This window comes from Phoxinus phoxinus, assembly GCF_949152265.1.
Source record: "Phoxinus phoxinus genome assembly, chromosome: 23".
NCBI lineage: Eukaryota > Metazoa > Chordata > Actinopteri > Cypriniformes > Leuciscidae > Phoxinus > Phoxinus phoxinus.
Window position 1 is genome coordinate 8269510 of NC_136898.1, and position 14327 is coordinate 8283836.

Genomic DNA, 14327 nt, shown 5'->3' on the forward strand with positions numbered 1-14327 from the left:
ATTTTGTTAAATGTTTTTCAAGATCATCTCAAATGACTTTATTTTGAATTGACTCTAAAATGCAAACTTGTGTTTATTGTCATCTATTAGCATCTATTCAGTCTATTGTCTCTATTGTTTTGTGGTGCAAACGAGCCCCATTCAGTGTCAGTCTCTCCTGCACACATTTACACCTTTCCAGCCTGCTTATGGCCATAAATATTCTTTTCCTTTGTCTCCATTATAATCGCTAACGACTGGCTAATCACGGTGTTTCACCCCCTAATTTCTTTCATAATCTTCACTTCACATTTGAAACTGTATCAAATGCCTTTCTTAAATAAAGAAATATTTCAGTAAGCATTCCGATTTAGAAAAAAAATCATAAAAAATAACAGCTAGATGGCAGGTGCAACTAGAGAGCTAGCTAGCATGTTAGCTTAGCACACCATCAATACACGACAATTTATGAGATTAAAACCCTTTTTGTGCTCCAAACTTACTTTATAGTGCAAGTCGAGTGTTTTAAATAATCTTCTATGAGCTTATTTGGCTTCAGAAAAGAAAATCAGACAGAAAATATATGATTTGATATTATTCTGCACTATTGTAAAGTCTATACCGATTAGCATTACATTATACATATAATCTATTATTATAAAAATACCTGACATGGCTCGAAGAACACAGGTAAATCAAATATCATTGCAATCATGTTTATTGTCTTCAAAACATCTTTATCTGCATGTTATAGCGATCTCTGAAAGCTAACGTTAGCTGTATTTATGTCAGTGACGTCCTGGAAGGTCACAGGTTATTTCTTCTTCGTGAGCTTTCATATTTGGAAAAAACTGTGCAAATGGCGCCCTCAGCCTGCTGTATGGATTGAAAACACAGTACATCAGAGTATCCAGCGCTCTTTATGTATACATCGACGCATTTGGATATAAATTCAATAAATATTATTCCTGTCTATAGAAATATGATGTAAACCTATGATAATATATCAATATTTCTCCAAATCTGCACATTTTTGAGCCAAAAGCCCTGAGGAACGTTGTTTTGTCACGCGTTCTCAAGACAACAGCACCGGAGTTTTTTTCTGAATGGAGCAGCTGACGCTCATAATTCATATTAAAGGTATCGACTCATTTTTTCATTACATAAATCCTGACACAAATTAAGACATAACTGTCACTATAAGTTTCTCAGAATACAATAGTGGTCAAATACTGAAACGTGAGACTTATATATTTTTAATGATGTATAGTTTGTCAAGGTAATAACATTAAATCTGATAGTAACATAGCTGCCAACTTTTGAGTTTAGCTTGGAGTGAGATTGGGGGGGGGGGGGGGGGGGGGGGGAGGGGGGTTATGGGAGAAAAAAAAGGGAGAAAATTTCTCCCACATTTCTGTGTGTGGGAGAAAAAAAACTTGCATCACAATAAGTTGTGATTGTCAAAACATTTGGTAACTTATTTTTATTAAGTTTACTGACAACATGTTACAATGTTTAGCTGCATGATTACAATTACTGGCCGGTTACTGTATTTATTATTGCTTGACATCTTGATTCAATATCGATTCATTTTGATAATTATTAGTTACAGTAGATACATGTTAACAAATAAATCACTAATGCTGAAAACATAGAGAGCCCTATTTTATTATTAAAGGTTAAAAATAACAACTTAAATAAAATATAATGCGTTCTTTATTATAATAACAACTTTATAATATTTTAATGATATAAGTAAAAATATATGTAGCCTAATATAGTGGACATATTTAACAAAACTCTCTAGCTAATTTTTCCAGCCTATAAATGGTCATTAAATTGCTTTCCTGATGTAAATGTAACTTATGTGACATTGTTCTAGCCGACCTGTTTTGCAGTCCATTTACATTTACCATTTACCTGTTTTATTGACCTCTTACCGCGGTTGAAAAACACTGATTGATCCGAGGCATACATTTCGGTAAGTTCGGGTTTATTTACTAATATCTCTCAGCTGAGCTCAGATTCTCATCACCAGTCGTCGCGGTTTTCCGGTTTTCCCCGCCGTCTTTCCGTCTTTCTTGTATCTCTTCTTCTGTTACTAAGTTCGGGGTGCAGCGCATAGGGTTCAGTGACGCTCATCAGCGCCATCTATGGTCGGGGAGTTTTTTTTTTTTTTGCGTGAGAAATGTGATGTGTGGCGTGAGTGCGTGTGAAAACAGGCAAAACCGTGTGTCACACGGCGAAAGCGTGAGAGTTGGCAGCTCTGTAGTAACTTTGAACTATTTAAAAAAAAAAACGCTTCAGAGCGTCCTCGCTCTGGTGAAGGTTAACAGGTTAAGTCATTCTTAAAAAAGGAAGAAGTGTTCGGAGTTTTGCTGGACCGGATCTTTGCCGCTCTGACTACGTCACCTTCTTCGTTGCTCTGGTTGGTTGTAGAGCTATCCTATTGCGTGCAGAGAGATTTTGAGACAACCGTTTATCCCGCCCCTCGGATTAAGCCGCGTCTATGGAGAGTTGCCAGACTAAACATCTTGATGTAAGTCTGGCTTGCCAGGCTAATACTATGTGTAAATGATGTGTAATACATTTGAACGTTCTAATTTAGGTAAACTGATGACATTGCATTTAGTTTGATGTACCATACTAATCTTTCACGAGTTGATCTGCCTTGTTTTTTTTTACTTTTTTTTTTTTACTGTCACTTACTTTTTACCCAGCCTTCCTATCACAGTGGGGGACGGGCGGGACAAATACTAGACCGACCAATCAACCTACTTTTACAACGACTGAACAACAATGGAGAAGTTTATATTGCTGGTTACTGCATTTTTATATTCAGAGTATCTATATTCCAAAGTATCTAAGCTTTTAAGCGCCACCAGCTGGCCGTTTGCAGAATATCACCAGGGAACACATGATATTTATCACATATTTATTGCTAGGCATATGGCCAATTAATCTCTTTATCATTTATGCAAAATACTGATGCCAAACCTGAGAAGGAAGTCCAGAAGATTCCACAGTGTTCCTGGACATGTAATTTGCTTAGTTGTAACTCATGGGTGGGGATTATGCTTACTATGAATGTAAGAATTTACAAATGTTTGGAATTCATTAATACACACACGTTTAACTACAGAATCTGTGGTATATAAAGCTTATGTGACTTTAGACTAAGAAGTGAGTAAATTATCATAATTTTAGCTCGCATGTACTTTTAATTTATGACAAATACTAATGAAAACAGGTAAAATCATTTGTAACCATGATCTTCGATGCATAAATAAAATAATAGAACATTATTAATAGTAAACTAATGAAACAACAAAGCTGCATGTATGTTTGGTAGTAAAATTTTTTTTATAATTAATAACTGGATAAATGGTTAGATAAATATATAGGCTTTAATGTGTGTGTGTGTGTTTGTATATACATGTATACATATATGTATGTATGTATATATATATATAAAATATTATCTTTTTTTTTTCTTTGAGCAATGGTGGAGCTATATTTTAGTTTTCTTAGGAGCATATAAAACAAAACAGCTCCTTGGACAAAATGAAATGTAATATTGTAGTAGTTTATTAACAAAGGTTTATTTGAGTTCAGATTAACATTTGAGGGCAGCAATTATATTCATAATGTCAAAATAAAACCGACGAAATGGTACTTGAAAGCATTATAGCCTACTATTCCTGCCAAACTTCCATGGTTACAGTTAGTAGCCTAGTGTTACTACAGTAAATCCATGGTGAATGTTGCTGATCTGTGAAAAACTGAATAGTTCATTCATGGCACAATATTTCTTCCTGGTTTCCACGTCAGCGCTGTTTGATCCGTTAATAACGGAGAAATGTGAATGTTTCTCACTAGATCTCGCAGCGATGTTATTACTTCAGTGGCGAATTCAAATGCTTTCTTTACTGGAGCTCGCTGTGTAGTAACAATGCTGCTTGATCAAGATCAGTTCGCGCTGCAGTGGTCCAAACTGATAAACGGTCCGCCAACCACACAATAACGAGTAGCTCAGTTTCGTTCCGCTTACATTACATTTGCCATGCCATTTGATGTTGGGCAATGTTATGGTCGCGCCAGCGTCTCTTAAGGGCCGTACACACCGGGACGAATATCGGCGCGCATTATTCGTCAGCGTTTTTCAACGCGTTTTTTGTGTTCACATCCAAGCGATTTCCGACTTTCTCGTTAAACGTCGGCGAATATCGGGCGCGAAATTCGTCCCGGTGTGAACAGGCCTTTACATTACGAGCGCGCTTGCCACGCGCAATGCACCTGCCATGAACAACGCGCCTACATTTAAAATAACAAAATTTTGGTCAGCAGGAAAAATGGTCCACAAACTGGTCCGCGAATGGTCCACGTTATTTGAAAATGCGTACCAAAAAACAAACCGAAAGCCTCGTACCGAACGGTTCAATACGAATACATGTATCGTTACACCCCTAATATATATATATACATAGGCTATATATATATAGTCAAACCAAAAATGAATCATTCATATGATTTTGTAAAAATAGTTTTGTACTAGTGGGTGCATGACACTATAGTTCATTTATGTAAATGAAGATAGAAAAATAAATTAAACCTTGACATATTATACCCAAACATTCTTCATACAGTGGACTACCAGTAAAATGTATACGGTAGCTTACACATTTGGCACCAAAAACTATTCAGACACTTTGAACTGACCATGTTTTGTTTAAGTGTTTTTTCTTTAATTGCTAATACGACCTTTTTACACCACAGACTGAACAAAATTAAGCATTGCTTGGTAATTGGTTGACCTAAATTGGTATTATCTAATTGTGTACTTACATTTAACAGCTGACAGCTATTCAACCTAATTCATTTGCGAGACAGTCCCAGAAGGATGGTCAAAACCAGTTAAATAACTGAGTTCTTGTCATATTTTATTACCATTTTCTAAACTATAGCGAATAAACGGTGGTGATGTGAGAAATGTTGAAGGTGTCTGAATAAACTAGATTAACAAATATTGTAAATGCATATAAACAGCATGTAATGTGATGCATCAGAACAGCGATAGGCAGATGATCTCATTTAGAAATAGTTAACCTATGGACTTTTAGACTCATCCTGTTTCTCTGGACACACCATTTGAGAAAGAACTGTCTGACTTCTTTGATCCTGATGCAGTAGATGAAGGGGTTCACTAGTGGTGGAAGCAGACTGTAGAACATGACCAGGGCTATCCTCTGACTGCTGTTTATCTGAATGTTCGGGATGTTAGAACTGGAGGAAACAACGAAACGTGGCACATAATAGATAATAATGATAGTCAGCTGTGTGGCACAGGTAGAAAAGGCTTTCATACAACCCTGTGCATTTGCTATTCGAAGCACAGACACGAGGATACATGCATATGAAAAGATGATGAAAGAGAATGGCCCAAGAAGCACAAACATTGCTAAACCATAGGAAATTAGGTTTGATTGGCTGACATCTGCACAGGCGAGCTGGTTCATAGATGTGCTATCACAGAAGCAATTTTTGATCATATTTGGCCCACAGAATGGCAGTTTTACTGTTTGCATTGAGCTGATGGTTGGGGCAATCATTGCAGTAACCCAGGAAAGCCCTATTAAAAGTCTCATAGTGCGGTTAGTCATTAAAACAGGGTATCTTAGTGAGTAACAGATCGCCAAGTACCGATCTAGAGCCATGATCATCATAATAAGAGAGTTTAGTGTCCCAAAATAGTGAATCAGCTGCCTTTGAAACAGACAAACGTAGAAGGTAATATAACCGTCATTAAACCAGTAGCGAGAAATGACTTTTGGCAGAGCAACTGTGCAAAAACCAATATCAGACAAGGACAAACTCAGCATGATAATATACATAGGCTTAAAGAGGCTGCGTTCAGTCACAAACAGGACCACAATGAGAGAGTTTCCAGTGATTACAGCGATGTAGATGCAGAACAAAAATGCTGCCATCAGGCTGTAGTATTTGGGCAGAAGTCCAGGGAAGCCCATGATGAAAAACTCGGTTACAACAGACGCTGCAGTTTTATTTTCCTGTAACATACTAAAACATACAGTGAACTTTAACTTTTTCACACTGAAATTACCGACTACTCGCACTTTATTATTTTTTTTTTTTGCTTTGGTCCAAAATGTTAAAATATTTGCAACATTAAAAATGCAGTATATAAATATATATAAATGGAAAAAAATAATTTAATTAATGAAATGGCTAACTTACAGATAAGTTGTTACTGATTGAAAACGTGTTGTTAAATTATTCTGCTTTGCAAAAAATCTAAATGTAATTTTGGTTTGTATTTCAGCTGATCACATGATTACCTTGATTATTGACATATGTGACATCTGCTTAGAATACTCCTGGCTCAGTGTGTCACGTTTTTCAGTGATCAGTGCAGCAGATGCTTGTGGTTTCATTGTTTTATAGGCGTAGGACCAGTGTTAAAGCCTGTAGGGTCCAACACGTCATGAAGGATCATGTTTTGAATTATTTGATGTCGTGAAACTGGGCTGACCTTTGGGGTTTATTGGTTGAGGTTGCCTAAGTGATTGTGTTTGCATCACACACATTAACATAGATGGGGAAAAAGTGTGAATCAAATATCCCCTAATATATCTTTTTATTTATTAATCTTTTCACCCACATCTTCAAAGGTCACCAGCAGGTGGTGCAAAAACAAGTGGAAAGTAAATGAATGCAGATCAATCTGTCTTTGTTACCTGAATCCCCTGGCATAAAACACAGGAAATGTTCTACAAATTCAAAGTCCAATTCTATAACCTTTAGGCCACAAGTACTGCCCTATAACATATAAAGAGGTCAGTCACATAGAATTATGAGGAAAGGTAAACAAATGTTTTTTCTGTCTCTATACAATTACTGATGTTTGATTATGTTCTGATTATGATGGAATAATAAATAAGCTTTACCAGCTTCATAATTTTTTAGACTAATCATTTTTCATTTAATTGTACATTACATAGGCCAGGGTTTCCCAAACTAGGATTCCCAGCTAATCCTTGGCAGTGATTCATTGACCCCAGGAAAAAGATTTTTGCACTGTCCACATCTGGTCACCCCCTTAAAAAGTTACAGGACAATCATGACAACAAGAACACAAAGTTTATTAGTTCATCAGTTTAACTGTCATTAATTTAATGCACAAACAAGTTAGGCTTTTCAACAGCTCTTTTTATTGTGACACACGTTTTCATACTAAATGCTTAGCTGCATGGGTACAACATATTATGGCACGTCTGCACTCAAAAAAGTATTTAAGCCTAAATTTAAGATTTAGGGATTTGAATAGCATATTACATATCCATTAATTTGGATTACACAGATTTAACATAAACTAATACATTTAATGAAATGTATATTTGTCATACATAAATTCTGTAACTAACTACTAATAAACTGCCTGTTTTAAATAAACAATAACCAGGTTTTTATATTGATATCATCAATAAATCCAATTTGTTTAAACCTCAAACTTTTTAACTAATTGAAAATGGCTTTTGCAAATACGATTGTTTAAATCAAATAGATGCAAATAGTTAATTTTTTGAAGTATAGAAATTTTACCTGTTTCTTTTATGCATGACACATTAAGTTTATTCTTTGCTTTGTTAAAATGGTGTAATCCAAATGGATGAAAATTTTATATGCAATTCAAATGCATAAACCTAAAATTTAGGCCCAAATATAACAGTTTTATCAATAACTTACTTTCTGTTAACAGGTCTGTTATACATACAAAGGGAGCTACTTTGATTAATGCTGTCATTCATAACAGAGCAGATATTTTGTGCATCTTTTGTGCATGTTTTGTGATATTTTTTTCTTGCATCGTCACCACCAGATTTCACTGGAATGCATCACAATACACAAGAATTAAGATGAACATAAAAACTATTACAAATCACAAGAATTGATTCTGTTGCTTCTGATAAATCATTGTATGTTTTTTCCATTAAAACCCCACAGAACGTAACAATATTTTACAGCGTGATCACATTAATTATGGACGTTTCTCTCATGGCCCTTTGCCTGCTCAACCACCTGCTCACAATGGTTCTGATCTCCTGTGTACGTAAACAGTAAATGAAGGGGTTTATCAGTGGTGGAACGAGGCTGTAGAGCAGTATGAGAACTATCCTGAAATCTTTGCTGATTTGGATTTGCAGGAAACTGGCTATATACACTGCACAGCGAGGCATGTAAAACAGGGCGGTGATGCACAGCTGCGTGCTGCAGGTGGCAAAACTTTTCCAGCGACTCTGAGAGCTCGACAGCCTCATGACAGATGTTATGATGTGACAGTAAGAGTAAATGATGAAGGCTAGAGGAAGGAGAAGCACGAGTAGGGCCACGCACAGGGCCACCAAAATCTGCTTGCTGTTTTCAGCACAGGCCAGGTTGGTAATAGAGATGTGGTCACAGTAGCAATGAATGATCAGTTTAGGCCCACAGTAAGGAAGCTGTTGAGTGTGTAGGGTGGCTATTGTTGGAGCGATCAAAGCAGTTACCCAAGCCGTTACGTTTATGATGTACGTGATGCGATTAGTCATAATAGCCTGGTATCTCAGAGAATAACAGATAGCCACATAGCGATCGAGGGCCATGATCATCATTATCAGTGAGTTTAATGTTCCAAAATAGTGGATTAGTTCCATTTGGAAAAAGCAAGCATGGAAAGGGGATGCTCCCGCATCAAATAAGTACCTGGATATGATCTTAGGTAAGGCAACCGTGGAGAAACACGTATCAGATATTGCCAGGCTTGCAAGGATAATGTACATAGGCTTCCTGAGGCTCTGCGAAGTGAAAAATAGCGCCAGGAAAACAGTGTTCCCGGCCACTGTGGTCGTGTAGACGATGAAGAAAATAGCAGCGACCAGGCCATAGTAGTCTGGATGGAGTCCAGGGAAACCCACGATGATAAACTCAGTGATTGTCGTCCAGTTCTTCTCTGGCATTTTGCAAAATCTGCATTGTAGGACAAAAGTGATGAATATTGCATAATTATAATATAATCTGAATAAAATATTTAAAAATCATAATATTAAACATTGTTAAAATGTCAATTTATTTCTGATTAAATATATATATATATATATATATATATATATATATATATATATATATATATATATATACACACAATATTTTCTAAAAACAGGGAGACCTTAAAAGACATATCAAAAATAAATAAATGATACAATAAAAAAATTAAAAAAGTATTAAGGTTAATATTTATGGCATGATTATGTCAATAAATTCATTATCAGTAAACGGCAAGACATCAGACATTAAGTGGATTTGCACCTGGTATATTGACTCTTTGCCCTAAATGATGACAAATACATTATTGTTTATCACTTATATACTGTAGTGTTCACTGTTATGTACAATGTCGTTGGGAATCAATCCAGTCACACACCTTTTTTTTCCCTTTTAGATGATGACAGGGTCAGGGTGGCTTTTGGGACTGGATGTCACTCATAGCTCATGAAGTCTTCTACAGGCCTAGTGTCAGCTCAAGTTCTTCTGCCTTTAAAGCAAAACTATAACATGCTAAATACTAAGAATTGTGAAATTTGTGGGGTTTTTTTCAATTCAACTTTTTACACAAATTGGAATGCTACAGACATAAGTAGAAATATTTTCACTTGTGGTCTCAGATATTTGGACTGTATATATAGCTTTTCATTTGTTTCATTATTTTAATCAAATGATAGTTGTTCGGTTAACCATTCATGAGGTTATTGTTTTATCAATAGACACTGAACCAATTGAAATGTTGTTTTACACAAGTTTCTTAAAGATGCTTATGAAATTATATTATTTTCTACAATTATATATGTGATAATTATAATATAAAAATATCTTAAAGTTGGCGTCATCTTTAAGAGTGATACAGAACTTTCATCATATCTCATGGGTTTTCCAGTGTGCGTGTCAGTACATTTAATTGGTGTTGTCACCTATCTATTGGATTCCTAAGTTGATGATTCTCTCAGGTTTGTTTTCCCATCAGTACAATCTTTAGGGTCTGTCTGGTTACTCCAGAGAACAAATTAAGGGCATGTAGCATGAATGTCGACACTTTTCAGACAAACAAAGGAGACAATGTTTACTGCTCTGTTACATGGAAACCCTTGACATCAGACCTCAACTGTCTTCCTCAGTGAGCATCCATCCTCTCAAAACACATAAACGCCTAACTAAATATTGAAATAAATAATAGCTAGATACATGTAAATTGTCACACTACTACCTGCTGTCTACTATTGCTGGTAGTAATTGTCACACTACTCTGGTCTGTAATTTTTATCATAGGTACACTGACGGAATCTAAAACAAAAATCCAGAAAATCACTGTATGATTTTTAAATAATTAATTTGCATTTTATTGCATGACATAAGTATTTGATCACCTACCAACCAGTAAGAATTCCGGCTCTCACAGACCTGTATACCTGGTTCAGATTACACGATTTTAGCCCGATTTTGGCACGATTCGCTTGACGTAGGGTGTCGTGGGGATTCGTAAACGACAACGGGCGTCAGGACGCAAGATTTCATCGTTTCATCTCGTATAGTGTGTCATAGTGGGCGACAACCTACGTCGCGTCTGCGATGCTTCATGACATCACGATAAAAAGACTAGTATGTTTGATTTTTTTTTTCGGTCCTCCACGACGAGAGTGAGTGAGCGAGCGAGAGTGAGTGAGTGTGTTAGGGTGACCACCTGGCTATTGCTCTGTTGCAGGTCAGACCTGATTTTGCGGGACACGAGGGAGATAACTTACTATTATTACTACCGGTAGGTGAATAAATATTGATTTTATATTAGTCTTTTTGCAGCGATGTTAACATGCTTTAAATTGCTAATAGGCTTTATAAAAATGTTAATGATAGCGCTGTGAACGTCACTAATCTAAAACGCATTTTAACAGCACGGGTCTATTCAATCTAAATAATTAAGTGAAAATAATAATCCAATCGCAAAAAAGCACATTTCCAAATTAGCACATCAATTCCATTAGGAAAGACTAGAAAGATTAAATGCGTTCCTACCGGATTAATTATATTTTTGTGTCTTTTCCATGCGTGATGGTGAAACTTCGGTGGCATACACTGCAATCTCCTTTTTTAGGGTCACCTGTAACTTGTCTTAACCATGTATATTTTTTCTCCCATTCCTTATCATACGAACAAAGACGCTTTTTCTTCTCGGAAGCTCCGAATAGATCCATTTTCTGTTGCAGTTTTTTTTTTATTTCCTCAGTGTTTGCTAGAACCAATATAATAACAGCTGCGCATATTCAGTGTTTTCTTATTAACATTTTTTATTGTAGAATTGTAATTTAAAGGACGATTAAATACAAGTCATAAGCAGTGTCGCGCATTTTAATTGTGTCTGCATCATTTTATTTAATCGTCCTTTAAATTACAATTCTACAATAAAAAATGTTAATAAGAAAACACTGAATATGCGCAGCTGTTATTATATTGGTTCTAGCAAACACTGAGGAAATAAAAAAAAAACTGCACACCCTCACCCTAGTGTGTGTGTGTGTGTGTGTGTGTACGTGTGGTGTGTGTGTGTGTGTATACGTGTGAGAGTGAGTGCGTGTGTATATGTGCGAGTGAATGAATGTGTGCGTGTGAGACGGCACGCGATGACTGGTCAGAAAGCAACGTGTAGTCTGACATGTTTCTTGTCCACGACACAACAAGATTTTAGGAGTCAAAATCGCGTAATCTGACACAGTGACCATCGTAACAGACAAAAAAATTGTGTAATCTGAACCAGGCATTAGTTTTTCTTTAAGAAGCCCTCCTGTTCTCCACTCATTACCTGTATTAACTGCACCTGTTTGAACTTGTTCTATTTGAACTCTATAAAAGACACCTGTCCACACACTCAATCAAACAGACCCCAACCTCTCCACAATGGCCAAGACCAGAGAGCTCTGTAAGGACATCAGGGATAAAATTGTAGACCTGCACAAGGCTGGGATGGGCTACAGGACAATAGGCAAGCAGCTTGGTGAGAAGGCAACAACTGTTTGCGCAATTATTAGAAAATGGAAGAAGTTCAAGATGACAGTCAATCTTCCTCGGTCTGGGGCACCATGCAAGATCTCACCTCGTGGGGCATTGATCATGAGGAAGGTGAGGGATCAGCCCAGAACTACACGGCAGGACCTGGTCAATGACCTGAAGAGAGCTGGGACCACAGTCTCAAAGAAAACCATTAGAACACACAACGCTGTCATGGATTAAAATCCTGCAGTGCACGCAAGGTCCCCCTGCTCAAGCCAGCGCATGTCCAGGCCCGTCTGAAGTTTGCCAATGACCATCTGGATGATCCAGAGGAGGAATTGGAGAAGGTCATGTGGTCTGAGGAGACAAAAATAGAGCTTTTTGGTCTAAACTCCACTCGCTATGTTTAGAGGAAGAAGGATGAGTACAACCCCAAGAACACCATCCCAACCGTGAAGCATGGAGGTGGAAACATCATTCTTTGGGGATGCTTTTCTGCAAAGGGGACAGGACGACTGCACCGTATTGAGGGGAGGATGGATGGAGCCATGTATCGCGAGATCTTGGCCAACAACCTCCTTCCCTCAGTAAGAGCATTGAAGATGGGTCGTGGCTTGGTCTTCCAGCATGACAACGACCCGAAACACACAGCCAGGGCAACTAAGGAGTGGCTCCGTAAGAAGCATCTCAAGGTCCTGGAGTGGCCTAGCCAGTCTCCCAATCTGAACCCAATAGAAAATCTTTGGAGGGAGCTGAAAGTCCGTATTGCCCAGCGACAGCCCCGAAACCTGAAGGATCTGGAGAAGGTATGTATGGAGGAGTGGGCCAAAATCCCTGCTGCAGTGTGTGCAAACCTGGTCAAGAACTACAGGAAACGTATGATCTCTGTAATTGCAAACAAAGGTTAAAATATATACAAAATGTTTACACTATTCACCTGTGGTGTCTTGCCTGTGATGTCTCATAGTCCAAAGCATCATACTCCGGTTTCACACAGAAGGCTTAAGCCTAGTCTCAGGCTAAAATGCATGTTTGAACTGTTTTGACTGATTGCAACTTGCACTGAGATATCTTAAAATATGTCAGTGCCATTTTTTGGTCTCAAGATGCACATCAGCATCATGTTTTTTTGCTTAGGAACATTTTTAAAAACTACTTAAATGTCTTAGGCCTAATAGTCTTAGCCCTGTCTGTGAAACCAGACCATAGTATATTTATTTAATTACAATCCCCCTTCAGCCACAAGGGCTCAGTGGTGCCAAGCTTCTAATACACTGATGATATAATTGAATAATATATTAATTGCTCAGCTGGGAAAACAAAACAAGACAAAAAAAGTGAATGTACTGTTGATTACCATCCCTTAATTCACATGGGATAACACAACAAATTATGTATTATGTACAAATTAGTATTTCTACAGCAGCTGCTGTCCTTATGGTTTTGGTCTGCTGAATATTAACTACCCTGGTTGAGAGTGTAGCAAGACGTTATTATGATTCCTGAGGCCCATCATTTATGTAAACGCAAAGTTGCTAAATCGGTATACACGTACATACATATATTTAAGATTTATTTTCATTAATTATAAATTATAGTGTTTTTTTTGTTACCTAAAACACTTTAAATTGTTAGTTTACATTTTAATGTGTTCCTCACAAAGCTATTGTTTGGCTTTAGAGGATTTGAAAACATATGTTGAAGTCAAATGATCTGTTTTTAAAGGTACTATTTCTTTTGGTGTGTGATAATACTTTTACAAAAACATGAGACTGATTGCATGAGACGTGACTATGCACACATTTTTATGAAAAACTTAAAAACATACCATATTGCTGTTTGACTACAGTTTCAATGTGTATTGTCCTCTGGGTCGCACAAAAAACATTGTGTTTTCCAAAAATATTCTATTCACTCTTTTATTTTTTATTTTTTTATTAAACTTAAAATAACCATAAACCTACTGATCTCTACTTTAATGTTAAATTACATTTTAAATCCAAAATTAATTCATAATTATGTTTTGACCTTTATTGGTCTTTAAAATTCTTGATGTAGGTTTGAGTGTCATTGTCTACATAATTGGGTGTTGTCACTTATTTACTTCATCACTGAGTGATAATTCTCTCAGGTCTGGTTTCCCATCAGTACAATCTTCAGGGTCTGTCTAGTATCTCCAGAGAACAAATTAGGGACATGTATCAAGTATGTTGACACTCTTCAGACAAACAACAGTGGCAGGGTTTATTGCACTTAGT

The 14327-nt window shown here is 36.8% G+C and overlaps 3 protein-coding genes across 3 annotated transcripts in view; 1 reads left to right on the plus strand and 2 right to left on the minus strand.

The window, feature by feature from the left end:
- Nucleotides 1–14327, plus strand: part of LOC306991336 (olfactory receptor 51E2-like) — a gene marked incomplete at its 3' end in the record, with an annotated part of 93478 nt that overhangs the window by 22551 nt on the left and 56600 nt on the right. The gene's annotated exons all lie outside the window — the stretch shown is intronic.
- LOC306991332 (olfactory receptor 1E16-like) lies at nucleotides 5067–6056 on the minus strand (the record flags this gene model as incomplete). Its single annotated transcript, XM_079599065.1, has 1 exon — nucleotides 5067–6056. The coding sequence occupies one exon, from the start codon at nucleotides 6054–6056 to the stop codon at nucleotides 5067–5069; it is 990 nt and encodes a 329-aa protein (XP_079455191.1).
- Nucleotides 8016–8993, minus strand: LOC306991294 (olfactory receptor 1E16-like; the record flags this gene model as incomplete). Its single annotated transcript, XM_079599024.1, has 1 exon — nucleotides 8016–8993. One exon carries the CDS (start codon nucleotides 8991–8993, stop codon nucleotides 8016–8018), a length of 978 nt encoding a protein of 325 aa, XP_079455150.1.